A 17289-nucleotide genomic window follows, 5' to 3' on the forward strand; every position below is an offset into this window, starting at 1 on the left:
CCATCTTGGATCTTCTCACGCCTGCGCTTTTAACTGCTGTTGAGACATCGATTTTTAAATCTCTAAGCACTGAAAAGAACACTATCTCATAAAGGGGCATCACCCAATTTTACAATTTTATCTTTTTTACACACTAAGTTTGTGATTCTTAGCAAATGTTTAAATAATCTCCTGCTCTATCAGTGCAGATGTCACACAAATCTTTGTGTACAATAGATAAAACTATGTAACACCAGTGATATAATTTTAATATATCTAAGAACTATACTTCAAGATTCCATCACCGTCTCGAAGTGTGCTATTGTAGTTGCTGAATAAAGAGGCTATTTTTGCCACTCACCAATTTCAGCCATTATTTGAACACGATCCCACAACGTGAATTTAAAACATTCTTCACTTTACAGAAGCTTCAGATGTATTGACATCAAAACTGACTGAAGCAATAAATACCCCTGCAACAACTTTGTCAGGTATGGAATCCTCACACTGGGACTCCAATCATTTATCACCAAGCAACATGTTGATTATTGTACATTCTGCCATTCTGTTGATTCATTTTCCTCTTTCATTTCATGTCTAATTGGCACAACAACAAATTCAATATTGGAAGACACTGCTAACATGGCAACACCCGAAACAGCTATGTCAGAATCATCTAAAAGGTTGAGTGTTTATTCTATATGGTTCACATGAGCTATTTCCTGTACAAAATCACAAATTACAGGTTCAGACTTATCTTCCATTATGTATTATAAATGTCTATTTTTCAAATCTCCTTCCAATGCTCTTCTTCTTTACATATTGATAACACACTCACCAGCAATTACAACATTTAAATCCGTATAATTCATAAGGTAAACACCTCCCAACTTCTTGTGTGCTATCTCTCCAACAGTCCTTTCTTTCTCTCAAAACATCTCTTATTTCCGTTTAATACCAAGATGTCAATGAAAACAATTCATCTATTTTAAGATGGAAAACTGAGCTGTCATTACATCTTGACATGCTGCCACAACAGCAAATGCTACATCATCTCCTTCAGTCTGAATATAATCGACAGTTATTTAATCAAAGTAATACCATCATATATTCATTTTATGTTATTAGTGTTGCCGAAGTGTTTTAAAAGGCATGGTTAATATAACTGTTGAATGAAGAGTGCTGAGCAAATGTTCCTTCCTCTTCATTCATACAGCTGTCTTCACGACAAATCCAGATGTTTCATCACAAACCCCAACTCCAAAATCAGAATCAACTGAAACTCCAATATTTAAAACTCTTTCCACAAAAACTATGCCCAACATGTCCTCCAACAGTTTCACCCTATTCAACAATTCAGACACCGACTCATGATTCAGGTAATCATGATATTTCAAGGTGATTGTCTTTGTAAATACTTGGTACATTATACATATATTCTTCCATATTTTTCTGTATTTTACATATCAGCAGCTGGTTCAGCAGCAATCAACTGTTCTGAACTTTAACAACAACAATAGTGTCAGATTCAATTATCACACAGTCAGGGCACACAGCATCAGGATTTCTATCATCTTTTAAGAAAAGAACAGTTGTAACTACAGCTAAGCACAAATGAGTGCTGATGATATTAACCCAGAATTAACATGATGTCTTCATTGTAGTATTCCATCAGTTCTCTCTGCAATTATCTTCTTTGCTTGAGGATTGACAGAATGCAGTACATTTACAGCACCTTCCCATATTCACTTCAGATTTTAGCTCCAGTTTCATTTTGCTCTTGTTGATCTTGAACTTAAAGCATCCTTCCCTTTACAGACGCTTCAAATGTAATGACATCAAAACTGACTGAAGCCGCAAGTGTTCCTGCAGCAACTGAAAGAGGTTTGCAATCCACATACTCAAGTTCTCATGTTAAGCAAGAACTTTCAAAAGTTGATTTGGGAGAGGTTATTCACAGGTAAAGGGACAGATGAATAGTCAGAGACTTTCAAATATGAGATAACGAGAATCCAGAGGCAGTATGTTCCTGAACATGTGAAGTATAATGCTGGTAGGTATAGGGAATGCTGGATGACTGGAGAAATTGAGGCTCTGGTCAAGAAAACAAAAAAGGCAAATGGTAGGTATAGACAGCTGGGATCAAGTGAATCACTCAAGGAGCATAAGGGCAGTAGGAATATACTCAAGAAGGAAGTCAGCAAGATAGAAAGGAGACATGGTGTAGGAGGGAGGGGTTCAGATTTGTTGGACATTGAGAAAGGTGGGGAAGGTGGGGCTATTACAAATTGGACAGTCTACACTTGAACCAGACTGGAACTAATGTCCTTGGGGGAGTTTTTGCTCCTGCTGTTGGGGAAGTTTTAAACTAATGTGGCAGGGGGCTGGGAACCAGAAAGAAGACAAGTAGACAGAGAGGTGGAGACTGGAGACTGTAAGAATCATGAAGCTAGCATTAATAAGGGAAAGAGTAGGCAGAGAGCAGATAGGCGCAAAAGAACTGGTGGCCTGAAGCGCACATACTTTAATGCAAGGAGTATAGTGGGTAAGGCAGATGAACTTAGGGCTTGTATTGGTGCCTGACGTTATTGCAATCACAGAGATTTGGTTGAAGGAAGGGCATAATTGGCAACTAAATGTTCCAGGACATAGACACTTCAGACAGACAGGGATAGAAGTAAAAGATGGAGGGGGGTGGAGGAGGGCATTGCTGTCAGGGATGATATCACGGCTGTGCTAAAGGAGGACACTGGAGGGCTTGAGTAGTGAGGCATTATGGGTGGAGCTGAGAAATAAGAAGGGTGCAGTTACATTGTTGGGGCTGTATTACAACGTGAGGTAGAAGAACAAATGAGTAAAATGATTATGGAAAGATGTAGAGGCAACAGGGTGGTGGTGATGGGAAATTTTTAATTTTCCCAACATTGACTGGGATACATTTAGTGTCAGAGTTTGTGCAGGAGAGTTTTTTAGAGCAGTATGTCAATAGTCTAATGAGGGGAAGGGCCATATTGGATTTGATGTTGGGGAATGAGCCAGGCCAGGTGATAGAAACTTCAGTGGGGGATTTCTTTAGGAACAGTGACCACAATTGTGTAAGTTTCAGAACACTCGTATACAAAGATGAAGAGTGGTCCTAAGGGAAGAGTACTAAACTGGGCCAAGGCCAATTATATCAAAAGTAGGCAGAAGCTGGGAAATGTGGAATGACACAGCTATTTGAAGGGAAATCCACATTTGATATGTGGGAGGCTTTCAAAGATAGGTTAAAGACAATGCAGGATAGGCATGTCCCATTGAAGGCAAAGGATGGGAAAGGCAAGATTCATGAACCATGGATGACTAGCCAAGAGGAAAAGGGAAACATACATAAGGTCCAGGCAGCTAAGAACAGAACGAGCCCTGCAAAACTATTGGAAGAGTAGGACCAAGCAAGATAAAAAGGGTCATGAAATAGCTTTAGCGAGCAGAATTAAGGAAAATCCCAAAGCCTTTTACTCTTATATAAGAAGCAAGTGGGTAACTAGAGAAAGGATTGGTCCACTAAAGAATAAGGAAGGAAGGCTGAGTGTCGAACCTGAGAGAATGGGTGAAATTCTGAATATTACTTTGCATCAGTGTTCACTGAGGATAGGGGCATAATGAATGTTGAGATTAGAGATAGAAGTTTGATTGCTCTGGATCACATTGACATAAGTAGGGAAGATATGTTGGGTAGGCTAGAGGTTATTAAAGTGGACAAATCCCCAGGACCAGATGGGATCTTTCCAGGTTACTGAGGGAGACAAGAGACGAAATAGCTGGGGACCTGTCAGATATCTTTGTAGCATCCCTAAACACAGGTGAGGTGCTGGAGGACTGGAGGGTTGCTCATGTTGTCCCCCTGTACAAGAAGGATAATAGGGATGTTCCGGGTAACTACAGACCAGTGAGCCTGACGTCAGTGTTGGCAAAGTTACTGGAGAAGGTACTGAGGGATAAAATCTATATATATTTGGAAAAGAATAGATGTATCAGTGATAGGCAACATGGTTTTGTGTGGGGGAGATCGTGCCTTACCAATTCTTTGAGGAAGTGACCAAGTTGATAGATAAAGGAAGGGTTGTAGATGTCATACACATGGACTTTAGTAAGGTGTTTGATAAAGTTCCCCATGGTAAACTAATGGAGAAAGTGAAGTCACATGGTGTGCAGGATGTTCTAGCTAGGTGGATAAAGAACTGGTTGAGCAACAGGAGACAGAGAGTAGTTGTTGAAGGGAGTTTCTCGAAATGGAGAAAGGTGACCAGTGGTGTTCCATAGGGTTCAGTTCTAAACCCATTGTTGTTTGTGATATACATAAATGATCTAGAAGAGGGAACTGTTGGTATGATCAGCAAGTTTGCAAATGACATGAAGATTGCGGAGTTGCAGAAAGCATAGGGGACTGTCAAAGAATACAGGAGAATATAGATAGACTGGAGAGTTGGGCGGAGAAGTGGCAGAAGGAATTCAATCCAGGCAAATGTGAGGTGATGCATTTTGGGAAGTCTAATTCCAGACCAAATTATACAGTAAATGGAAGAGCCTTGGGAAAAGTTGATGAGCAAAGAGATCTGGGAGATCAGGTCCATTGTACCCTGACGGTTGCTGGATAGAGTGGTCAGGAAGGCATATGGTATGCTTGCCTTCATTGGACAGGGTATTGAGTATACAAGCTGGCAGGCCATGTTAAAATTGTACAAGACATTGGTTCAGTTGCATTTAGAATACTGTGTACAGTTCTGGTCGCCACATTACCAAAAGGATGTGGATGCATTGGAGAGGGTGCAGAGAAGGTTTACGAGGAAGTTGCCTGGTATGGAAGGTGCTAGCTATGAAGACAGGCTTAGTAGGTTAGGATTGTTTTCATTAGAAAAAAGGAGATTGAGGGGGGATCTGATTGAGGGTATGGACAGAGTAGATAGAGATAAGCTTTTTCCCAGGGTGAAGAGGTCACGCTTTCAAAGTGAGAGGTGAAAAGTTTAAGGGGGATACACATGGCAAGTACTTTACACAGAGGGTGGTAGATGCCTGGAACGCGTTACCAGCAGAGGTAGTAGAGGCAAGCATGGTAGATTCATTTAAGATGCGTCTGGACAGATGCATGAGTAGGTGGGATACAGATGCTTAGGAATTGAGTGACAGGTTTAGACAGTGGATTTGGATCGGCTCATGCTTGGAGGGCCTGTTCCTGGGCTGTAAATTTTCTTTGTTCTTTGTTCTTTGTACATGAGATAGCTTTGGCAAATAGGGTTAAGGAGAATCCAAAGAAATTCTACAAATACAAATGGGGGTGGCAGGTTGGCTCAGTGGTCAGCACTGCTGCCTCACAGTACCAGGGTCCCAGGTTCGATTCCAGCCTTGGGCAACTGTCTGTGTGGAGTTTGCATATTCTCCCCATGTCTGCGTGGGTTTCCTCCGGATACTCAAGTTTCCTCCACAGTCCAAAGATGTGCAGGTTAGGTGAATTTGCTGTGCTAAATTGCCCATAGCGCTAGGTGCATTAGACAGAAGGAAATGGATCTGGGTGCATTACTCTTTGGAGGGTCAGTGTGGACTGGTTGGGCCAAAGGGCCTGTTTCTGCACTGTAGGAAATCTAATCTAAATACATTATGGGCAAAAGAGTAACTAACGACAAAATAGGGCCCCTTAATGATCAACAAGGCCATCTATGTGTGCCACCCAGGAGGTAGGTAAGATACTAAATGAGTAGTTCACATTAGTATTCAGAGTGGAGAAGGATATGGAAGCTCAAGAACTCAGACAAATAAACAGTGACATCTTGAAAGGTGTCCATATTACAGGGGAGATTGTGCTGGACATCTTAAAATGCATAAAGGTGGATATATCCCCAGGACCTGATCAGGTATATCCCAGAAGTTTCTGGTAAGCTAGGGAAGTGATTGCTGGACCCTTTGCTAAGAGATTTGTGTCATTGATTGCCACAGGTGAGGTGATGGAAGACTGGAGGGTGGCTAATGGAAGGTGGCCACTATTTAAGAAAGGTGGCCAGGAAAAGCAAATGAGCTATGGCCAGTGTGCTTGATGTCAGTGGTGGGTATGTTGTTGGAGGGGATTCTAAGGGACAGGATTTACATGCAGTTGGAAAAGTAAGGACTGATTAGGGAACAATCAATAGGGCTTTGTACGTTGGAAATCGTGTCTCACTAACTTGACTGAGTTTTTGAAAATGTGATCAAGTAGATTGATGAAGGTAGGGGGGATGATGATGTCTATATGGACTTCAGCAAGACATTCAACAAAGTTCTGCAGAATAGATTGGTTAGTAAGGTGAGATCACATGGAACCCAGCAACGGCTAGCTATTTGGATGCAAAATTGGTTTGAAGGTAGCAGGCAGAGAATGGTGGTGGAGGGGTGTTTATTGAACTGGAATTCAGCGACCAGTGGTCAACACAAGGATCAATACTGGGTCATTGCCTTTTGTATAAATTTTTATCAATGACTTGGATAAACTAATGGTTGGTAAATTTGCAGATAACATCAAAATTGGTGGTATTAGACAGTGAAGAAAGTTATGTCTGAGTACAACAGGAACTTGATCAGATGGAGGGGGGCGGGGGGCAATGGGCTGAGGAGTGACAAATGGAGTTTAATTTAGATAAATGTGAGGTGTTGCATTTTGGTAAGGCAAATCAGGGCAGGACTTATACACTTAATGTTAGGGTCCTGGAGAATTTTGTCAAACAAAGACACCTTGCAATGTAGTTTCATAGTTCCTTGAAGTTGGTGTCACAGGTATGCATGGTAGAGAAGAAGGCATATGGTATGCTTTTCTTTATTGATCAGTGCCTTGAGTATTGAAGTTGGCTTGTTGCAGTTATACAGGACATTGATTAGGCCACTTGGGAATATTGTGTTCAATTCTGGTCTCCCTGCTATTGGAATATTGAGTACAGTTCTGGTCACTACACTACCAGAAGCACATGGCTGCTTTGGAGAGGGAACAGAAAAAGTTTATCAGGATGTTTCGTGGTATGGAGGATTCTGGCTATCAAGGTTGGCTAGATTGGGGTTTTTTTTCCACTAGAATGCAAGAGGTTGAAGGACAACCTGATAGGAATTTGTAAGATTGTGAATGGCATAGATAGAGTGAAATTATGAGGCTTTTTTCCAGGGTGGATGGGTCAATTACTAGGGGACACAGGTTCACAGTGTGAGAGGGGAAATTCAAAAGCGATGTATGAGGCAAGTTTTTCACACAAAGGGTGGTGAGTGCCTGGAACATGTTGCCAGAGAAGGTGGTGGAAGCAGACACAATGACAGCATTCAAGAAGTACCAGGATGAATACCTGAACAGGAAGCAAATTGAGCGATATGGATCCCATAAGTGAAGACAGTTTTAATATGGATGGGCAAACTGTGATGGCACAGGCTTGGAGGGTCAAAGGGCTCTTTGCTCTTGAAAGATGTTCTTAAATGTGAAAGTGTGCAGAAAAGAGTTCCTAGGATGTTGCTGGGGTTGGAGGGTTTGAGCTATTGGGAGATGCTGAATGGGTTGAGGCTATTTTCCCTGAAGCACCAGAGGCTGACGGGTGACCTTCTAGAGGTTTGTAAAATCATGAGGCACATGGATAGAGTGAATACCAAGGCCTTTTTCCCAGGATAGGGAAGTGCAAAAGTGAAGAGTATCGGTTTAAGATGAGAGGGGAAAGATATAAAGGTGACCTATTAGGCAACTTTTTCATGCAGCGAGCATTACATATGTGGAACAAGTTGCAGAGTAGTGGAGGCTGATACAACAACAACATTTAAAAGGCATCAATATGGGGATATGAGCCAAATGCTGGCAAATGGGATTGGATTAATTCAGGATATCTGGTTAGTATGGACGAGTTGGACCGAAGAGTCTGTTTTAGTGCTATGACGCTCTGACTTGAAGTGTGTCAAGCAAATGATTCCTCCTCTTCATTCATACAGGATTAGAATCAACAGAATCTCCAATGCTTAAAACTATTTCCACAAATACTATACCCAGCACATCCTCCAATCGATCAATGGAGATTCCAATGGTTTCGCCTGATTCATCAATTCAGACACCAACTCTGTCTTCAGGTAATCCATGATCTTTCAATGACGAATGCCATTGTAAATACTTGGTACATTACACATTCATTCTCTAGTATTTATCTGCTTCCTACATACCTGCAGCTGGTCCAATGTCAACCACAATGGTTTCAACTTTTGCAACAATTATTGTATCAGAATCAATGATCCTACAGTCAAGGCACACTGTATCAGGACTCCAACCATCGTAAAAGAAAGAAGAGCTGTAACAACAGACAGACAAGTGCCACACAATGCTGACAATATTAACCCACAATTAACACGATTTCTTTGTTAAAATCTGTATCGGATCTCTCTGCAAATAACATTCTTTGTTTTACGTTTGTCTGAAAGCATAAGTATAACATGAATACTTAAATCATCTGCAATATTCAAATTAGATACTAGCTCCAGTTTCATTTTGCTTTGATATTGCATCAAACATGTTAATTTTAAATTTAAAGCATCCTTCATTTTAAAGAAGCTTCAGATATAATGACAACAAAAGTGACTGTAGCAACAAGTGTCCCTGCAACAGATCGGTCAGAAATCCTCACACTCAGACTCCAATCATTGATTAATGTACGTTCTGCCATTCTACAGCCTGTGTTCCATTTTTCATAGCATGTTTAATTGGCACACATACAAATTCAATATCAGAAGGGCCTGCTACCATTTCAGCATCAGAATTGGGTACATCAGAATCATGTATCTTTTCTCCACATGATTAACATTATCTAATTCCTGAAAAACATCACAAATTAGAGTTTGAGACAGATTTTTAATTTTCCATCATTGGTTAGTAAAGTCTATTTTTCATACCTCCTTCTAATTTTGTTCTTCTTGGTAAATTGATAGCATATTCACCAATGACCACAACAATCATACACTCACTTGAGAAATTAGTATCACCAAATTCTCTTTAATGTCAGATTATAATCTCTGTTGAATTAAGAGAATCGAGCAAATGTATTTTTCCTCTTCATTCATACAGCTGGCTTCACAACAAATCCAGAAGTTTTATCACAAACTCCAACTGCAGTATCAGAATCAGAAGAATCTCTAACATTTCTGCTGGTTCTGAATTCTTCCTACCAATAGTATACCCAACACAACCTCCAATCGATCAATGGAGATTCCAACTGTTTCACCATATTCATAAGTCATAAACAGACTCATGCTTCAGGTAATCCATGACCTTCAAAGACAAATGCCATTGTAAATATTTGGCACAATAACTAACACTTTCCACAATATTTATCTGCATTTCACATATCTGCAGCTGGTCAGTGGCAACTGCAATGGTTTTACTTTCTTCAACAACTACAGTATTAAAATGAATGATCCAACAGTCACAGCGTACTGCTTCAGGATTTCTACCATTGCAAAAAGAAAGTAAAGCTGTAACAACAGACAAGCACCGGTCAATACTGACAATATTAACTTACTATTAACATGATTTCTTCATTAAAACGTTTTGTCAGATCTCTCTGAAAATATCCCCTTTGCTTGAGGATTGACAGAATACAAAAGTACATTATTAACTTTTAATGCATCTTCAATATTCACATCAAATTTTCGCTCCAATTTCATTTTTCTCTGATATCACATTAAACATGTTAATTGTGAATTTAAAGTGAATTCTTCACCCTACAGAATCTTCTGATGTAATGACATCAAAACTGACTGCAGCAACAAGTGTCCTAACAACAAGTGAGTCAGGTATGCAATCCTTGCTTTTGGATTCCAATCATTGATCATGAAGGAAAGTGTTGATTATTATACATTCTACCATTCTTGTGATTATTTTTCTACTTTCATCTCATGTTTAATTAGAACATAAACAAATTCAATGTTGGAAGGCCTTACCACCATATCTTGCACCATATCACATGACTGGCTTGCATCAGACTCTAAAAATTTAAGTCTTTCTTCCATATTGGTAACATGAGCTATTTCCTGCACAAAGTCACAAATTGCAGATTCAGACAGTTTGATATCTTCTATTATGTACGACAAAACTCTATTTTTCACATCTCCCTCCAATTCTCTTCTTCTTGTTAAATTTACAATTCATTCATCAGCAATGGCAATATTTTTAATACCTACAATCCACAAGTTAAACAACACTGACTTCTTGTCTGCTGTCTCTCAGAACAGTCATCTGGTCTCTACACATCCAAGCTAATCTGCTACTTGCTTGACTCCATGACATGTTACTTTAGAAAACTATGCCTAATATATAAGTTGATTGTCCTAGCTTCACTTTATAATTTGATTAACCCAATCAACATGAAGATTAAGGTCACCCATTACTATTGTTCTATTCTTTTTACATGTTCCTATTATTTATTGATTTATAACCTTTCCTACAGAGTAGCTGCTGTTTTGGGGGTTTGTACAATACTCCAACCAATGTCTTCTTCCCCTTGCCATTTTATCACCAACGAAATAGTCTATAAATCATTTGAACCTAGATCAGCTCTCACAACCATCCTAATTTTGTTTATATTAATTGTGCCAACCCATCACCTTTTCCATTCCCCTTCTGTCTCTCCAAAAGGTCAACTATCTCTGGATGTTCCCAGTTTTGATCTCCTTGTAACCACGTTTCTGTAATGGCTTTGCGATCAAATTCATTTACCTCGATTTGTACCATCTATTTGTGTACTTTATTTTGAATGTTTTCTATATTAAAATTCAAAGCCTTTTAGTTTGTTCTAGTATTAAATTCCCCCATACTTTCATGGTTCTTTGGTACAATACAACATTCAAATATTTTATCCCTTCTTTTATTTTCTGGCAGCGATCAGCCCCATCACTCACCTGTATTTTTACCTTCTTCTTTAACTTTGATTTTAGAATTTTCTGTACAGCTGAACCTACCAATTTAGTTTAAAGTCACACTTACAGCTATAATTATTGGATTCATATGACCTCTGGTCCCTGCATGATTCAGATGGGGTGTGTCCTACTGGAACAGCTTCCTTCTTCCCCAGTACTGGTGCCATTATCCCATGAATTCAAACTCATTTCTCACATCAATCTTTGAGCCATGCATTTACCTCTTTGATCTTGTTGATCCTGTACCAATTAGTCTGTGACTCAGATAGGAATCTAGAGATTTTTGGTTCTACCTTTCAATTTAGCCCCTAGCTGCTCATATTCCCTCAGCAGAATCTCTTTCCTCTTTCTACCTATATCTGTGGACTACAATAACTGATCCTTCCCTGCCCACTCCAAGTCCGTCTGCAGCCTACATCAGATATCCTGACCCGGCACCTTGAAGGCAATAGTCTTCTGGACTCTCAATCCTGGCCACAGAGAACAATGTCTGCTCCCCTGATTATAGCATCCTCAAATACATTTCTCTTTTCCCCCCCACTTTAACATTCTTCCCTGTGTCATGGTGCCATGGTCAATTTGCTCGTCTTGCCTAGAGCTTCTGCTCTCTTTACTCAGGAAGCAAGAACCTCAACCCTGTTAGACAAGCTCATGTTCTGAAGCTCCTTCAGCACTACCTCCTGGATCCGCCTACCTGCTTCACTCATCTTTCTGTCCCTGACCACTGACCAAATTCGAAGTGATTAATCTAATGGGTGTGACTGCCTCCTCAACACAGTGCCCAGGTAACACTCCTCTTCCTTGATGAGCCACGTTGTCTGTTGTCTGAAATGTAGACTCCAGCTCATCAAATCTGGGCCAGAGTTCCTCAAGCAACTGACACTTGCTACAAATGTGGTCACTACAAACCATTATAGAGTTCACCAGCTCCCACATCATGCAAGTACAACACATCACATGGCTCTGCATCTCCAGTTTATTTTCTTTGATATTAAACTTTTTAAAATTCCTACTAGTGTTTAGTTTTAATCTGTAAAATATTTATCCTATTTAGTTTTAATCCAAAAGTAACATAGTAAATAGTGAAACAGTCGACAGGGTGGCTCAGTGGTTAGCACTGCTGCCTCACAGTGCCAGGGACCTGGGTTTGATTTCCACCTTGGGCAATGGTCTGTGTGGAGATTTCATATTCTCTCCATGTCTGAGTGGTTTTCCTCTGGGTCCTCCGGTTTCCTCTCACAATCCAAAGATGTGCACAGTAGGTGAATTGACCTTGTTAAATTGTCCGTGGAGTTCAGTGTGGAATTTAGAGAGATTTAGATATTATGGCTTATGAGTGACAAGAAAATGTAGATTAGGTGCATTAGTTAGGGGTAAATGTAGTAATAGGGTAGGGGAATGGGTCTGGGTGAGTTACTCTTCCGAGTATTAGTGAGGACTTGTAGGGCCAAAGGGCCTGTTTCCACACTGTAGGGATTCTCAGAGGAGCAGCTATTACCAATCAATAAACTTACTGTTTTCCAGAGATATCACACTTTGTTTTGTGCTGGGTCCCTGACCATGGACTACAGTTTATCACATTAAAATACCTTATTAACTATGAACTAAAAAAAAAGCAAAAAACATCCTTTCCCCTCAGCACTGAAAATTAGTATGCATGTTTTGCATCTTAGTCAAAAAGTGTAGTGCTGGAAAAGCTCAGCAGGTCAGGCAGCATCCGAGGTGCAGGAGAATTGGCATTTTGGGCATTATCCCTTCATCAGGAAGGGAAGGTAAAGGAGTCTGAGAGATAAATAGGGGGTAGGGTTGGGGAAAGGTAGGTGGGATGCGGGTGTGAGATATTTGTGATATGTCAGTAGGGAGGGTGGAGCGGATAGGTGAAAAGGAAGATGGACAGGTCAAGAGGGCAGCGCTGAGTTGGAGGGCTGGATCTGGGATGAGGGAAGATTTGGAAACTGGTGAAATCGATGTTGATGCCATGTGGTTGTAAGGTCCTGAGGTACGTAGCTTTGATTTGGCCGTGGAAGAAGCCCAGGATTTGCATGTCCTTAGGGGACTGTGAGGGCGGTGAAGTTGTTTGTGGCATGTGGATCAAAGATGTTCCCTGAACCTGTCCTACCTGTCCATCTTCCTTCCCACCTATCCACTCCACCCTCCCCACTGACCAATCACAATTACCTCCCACACGCATCTACCTATCACCATCCTACCTTCCCTCCAGCCCCACCCCCATCCCATTTATCTCTCAGCCCTCTTCCCCCTTTACATTCCTGATGAAGGGCTTATGCCCAAAACTCTCCTGCTCCGCAGACACTGCCTAACCTGCTGTGCTTTTCTAGCATCACAGTTTTTGACTCTGACTCTCCAGCATCTGCAGTCTTCACTTTCTCCTGATTTGCATCTTTATCAGGCATTCAGATTGTGTCTTGAATACTTTGTTAAATTTTAGATTAGATTCCCTTCAGTATGGAAACATGCCCTTTAGCCCAACCAGTCCACACCAACCCTCCAAAGAGTAACCCACCCAGTCCCATTTCCTCTCTGACTAATGCACCTAATGCTATGAGCAATTCACTGGACCTGCACATCTTTGGACTGTGGGAGGAAACGGGAGCACCCGGAGGAAACCCATTCAGACACGGGGAGAATGTGCAAACTCCACACAGTCACCCAAGGCCAGAATCGAACCTGGAACCCTGGTGCTGTGAGGCAGCAGTGCTAACCACTGAGCCACCGTGCCGCCGTGCCGCCCTTTTGGTCTACTTATTTAAGAAATGGTGTTCATACATTGGAGGTGTTTCAGAGGAGGTTTTCAGGATTGATATTTGGTCTTGACAAGGTGGACAGGGGAAGGATGTTACCTCATATATGTTTGTCCAGAAGGAGGGGCACTGTCTAAAATTAGAGATCGCATTTTTGGGACAGAGATGAGAAGATTTTTGTTTTCCCAGAGGGTTGCAACTTTTGAACTTGCTCTTTCAGATGATGGTGAGATCATTAAATATTTTTAAGGAAACAACAGATTGATTTCCTTGACTGGCAAGAATCTAAGGTTATCAGGAGTAAATGGGAAATTTAAAATACAAACATACCAACCATGATCCTACTGAGAGCAGAATCTGTGAACAAATGATCTACTCCGAGTCCTATTTTGTTTATTTGTGTCCACCAACAATCACAATTGCTTCAGTATTCACAGACAATTTTAGTTACATTTTCATTTTAATCTTGTATTATATCAAATATGTTGATTGTGAATCTAAAGTATGTTTCCCTCTGCAGAAGCATCAGATGTAGTGCCATCAAAAGCAAATGCAGCAACAAGTCAATCTGCAACAACTGAGACAGATATGGGGTCATCACATTCTGCATCTCTTTTTCTGAGTAAATTGACAATGCACACATCCGCAAGGATAACACTTGCATCTTCAAAGGGTAAGTAATTCTGACTTGTTTGTATAATTAAAACAAAGATGTAACTGCAAATCATTCACCATTTGTTATATATGCATCTCGCTGAACAGCCATTACATCTCAAAATGCTGCTACAATGCAAACCCAACCTCACTAGAGTTGATGGGATCTACAGTAATTTAATTCTTTGTCTCAGAACAATTAGAACACCTCAATCACAGAATCACTTTCTAATTTCTATGATCAATTCTCTTGAATGACAAGTTATATATTTTGTCAGGATCCACATACGGAGTCAGCTATTACGAGGGGGCATAGCTTTAAATTAAGGGGTGGTAGGTATAGGATAGATGTTAGGGGTAGATTCTTTACTCAGCGAGTCGTGAGTTCATGGAATGCCCTGCCAGTAGCAGTGGTGGACTCTCCCTCTTTATGGGCATTTAAACGGGCATTGGATAGGCATATGGAGGATAGTGGGTTAGTGTAGGTTAGGTGGGCTTGGATCGGCGCAACATCAAGGGCCAAAGGGCCTGTACTGCGCTGTATTTTTCTATGTTTCTATGATCTTCACCACTCTTACCATCTGTGATATGGTGTAGCTAAACCATCTGCAATGTTGTTGATAGATTCACTGTTACCAATCCTTCTTATTGGTGTTAGATTAAGCTACTGATACTAAGTGGAAAATAGCAGCCACACAAAGTCTTTGGCAGAAGATAGGCTCAATTTTGACAAACAGTCTAGGATAATTACGTAGTACTGAGGCAGACTAAGGCTACTATGCACATGGAATGTACTTTGTGTGGAGGACTTTAATGGAGAAAGTAAGGACTGCAGATGCTGGAGATCAGAGCTGAAAATGTGTTGCTGGAAAAGCACAGCAGTTCAAGCAGCATCCAAGGAGCAGGAGAATCGACGTTTCGGGCATGAGCCCTTCTTCAGGAATGGAGGACTTTAATCTCCAACACAAGTGTTGTTTGACAGCACCGCTACATAGTGGAGTCCTAAAGGTGGATCAACAACAGATGATGAGATCATTCTCGTCAAACCAATCTTAGTGATTCGTGGTCTTGTAGCTACAGGTTTCTACACTGTATAAATGCTATAACTCTAGTACATTGGATGGATCGGTTTATCTCCAATGTTTACAGGAGGGTTTCCTGACGCAGTATGTCAAAGGGCCGACAAGAGGGAAGGCCACACTGGATCTGGTGCTTGGTAATGAACCAGGCCAAGTATTTGATTTAGTTGTAAGTGAGCACTTTGGAGAGAGTGACCATAATTCAGTTATGTTTAGTTTAGCGATGGAAAGAGATAGATACATGCCACAGGTCAAGATTATCGATGGGGCAAGGGTAATTATAATGCGATTAGGCAAGAATCAGGATGCATAGAATGGGGTAGCAAATGCAGGGGATGCACACAATAGAAATGTGGAGCTGGTTTAAGGAACAGATATTGCGTGTCCTTGATAGGTATGTCCCTGTCAGGCAGGGAGGAAGTAATAAGGTAAAGGAACCGTGGTAGAGGACGTGATAAGGTAAAGGAACCGTGGTTTACAACAGAAATTGCATCTCTTGTTAAGAAGAAGAAGGAGGCTTATGTGTTGATGAGGCAAGATGGTTCAGATGATGCAATGGAGAGTTACAGATCAGCCAGAAAGGATTCAAAGAGAGAGCTAACAAAAGCAAAGAGAGGACACGAGCAGTCTTTAGCAAATAGAATAAAGGAGAACGCTAAAGCTTTCTGTAGGTATGTGAGGAATAAAAGGATGATTAAGGTAGGAATAGGGCCAATCAAAGACAGAAGTGGGAAGTTGAGTGTGGACCCTGTGGAGATCGGAGAGGTGCTAAACGAACATTTCTCATCAGTTTTCACTCAGGAAAAGGAGAATATTGTAGAGAAGATGAATGACATACAACTTATTAGACTAGAAAGGATCGAGGTTAGTTACGAACAGGTGTTATCAATTTTCGAAGGAGTGAAAGTAGACACGTAACCGGGCCGGATGGGATTCTCTAGGAAGCTAGGGAGGAAATAGCAGAGCCCTTGGCTTTGAGATTTAAGTCGTTATTGTCTACAGGTTTAGTACCAGAGGACTGGAGGATTGGAAATATTGTGCCATTGTTCAAGAAGGGCAGTAGAGATGACCCAGGTAATTATAGACTGGTGAGCCTTACTTCTGTTGTAGGAAAGGTTTTGGAAAGGATTAGATTCATAGAATCATAGACATGTACAGCACGGAAACAGACCCTTTGGTCCAACCGTCCATGCCGATCAGATATACCAACCCAATCTAGTCCCACCTGCCAGCACCCGGCCCATATTCCTCCAAACCCTTCCTATTCATATACCCATCCAAATGCTTCTTAAATGTTGCAATTGTACCAGCCTCCACCACTACCTCTGGCAACTCATTCCATACAGGTACCACCCTCTGTGTGAAAAGGTTGCCCATTAGGTCTCTTTTATATCTTTCCCCTCTCACCCTAAACCTATGCCCTCTAGTTCTGGACTCCCCAATGCCAGGGAAAAGACTTTGCCTATTTACCCTATCCACGCACCTGATAATTTTTTAAACCTCTATAAGGTCACTCCTCAGCCTCCGACGCTCCAGGGAAAACAGCCCCAGCCTGTTCAGCCTCTCCCTGTAGCTCAAATCCTCCAACCCTGGCAACATCCTTGTAAAGCATTTCTGTACCCTTTCAAGTTTCACAACATCTATCCGATAGGAAGGAGACCAGAATTGCATGCAATATTCTAACAGTGGCCTAACCAATGTCCTGTACAGCCACAACATGACCTCCTGTACTCAATACTCTGAACAATAAAAGAAAGCATACCAAGTGCCTTCTTCACTATCCTATCTACCTGTAACTCCACTTTCAAGGAGCTGTGAACCTGCACTCTAAGGTCTCTTTGTTCAGCAACACTCCCTAGGACCTTACCATTAAGTGCATAAGT

At 41.1% G+C, this 17289-nt stretch overlaps 1 protein-coding gene across 1 annotated transcript in view; it reads left to right on the forward strand.

Moving 5' to 3' along the window:
• Positions 1 to 419: 419 nt before the first annotated feature.
• The window catches only part of LOC122548851 (P cell-type agglutination protein map4-like), a 25313-nt gene continuing 8443 nt past the window's right edge, over positions 420 to 17289 (forward strand). Inside the window, exons 1-5 of the mRNA XM_043687718.1 lie at positions 420 to 434; positions 1828 to 1863; positions 7942 to 8076; positions 9724 to 9789; positions 14194 to 14346. Coding sequence (XP_043543653.1) covers positions 7965 to 8076; positions 9724 to 9789; positions 14194 to 14346 — 331 coding nt within the window. The 5' untranslated portion in view covers positions 420 to 434; positions 1828 to 1863; positions 7942 to 7964. The remainder of the gene's footprint in view (positions 435 to 1827; positions 1864 to 7941; positions 8077 to 9723; positions 9790 to 14193; positions 14347 to 17289) is intronic.

Source organism: Chiloscyllium plagiosum, chromosome 1 (assembly GCF_004010195.1).
Source record: "Chiloscyllium plagiosum isolate BGI_BamShark_2017 chromosome 1, ASM401019v2, whole genome shotgun sequence".
NCBI lineage: Eukaryota > Metazoa > Chordata > Chondrichthyes > Orectolobiformes > Hemiscylliidae > Chiloscyllium > Chiloscyllium plagiosum.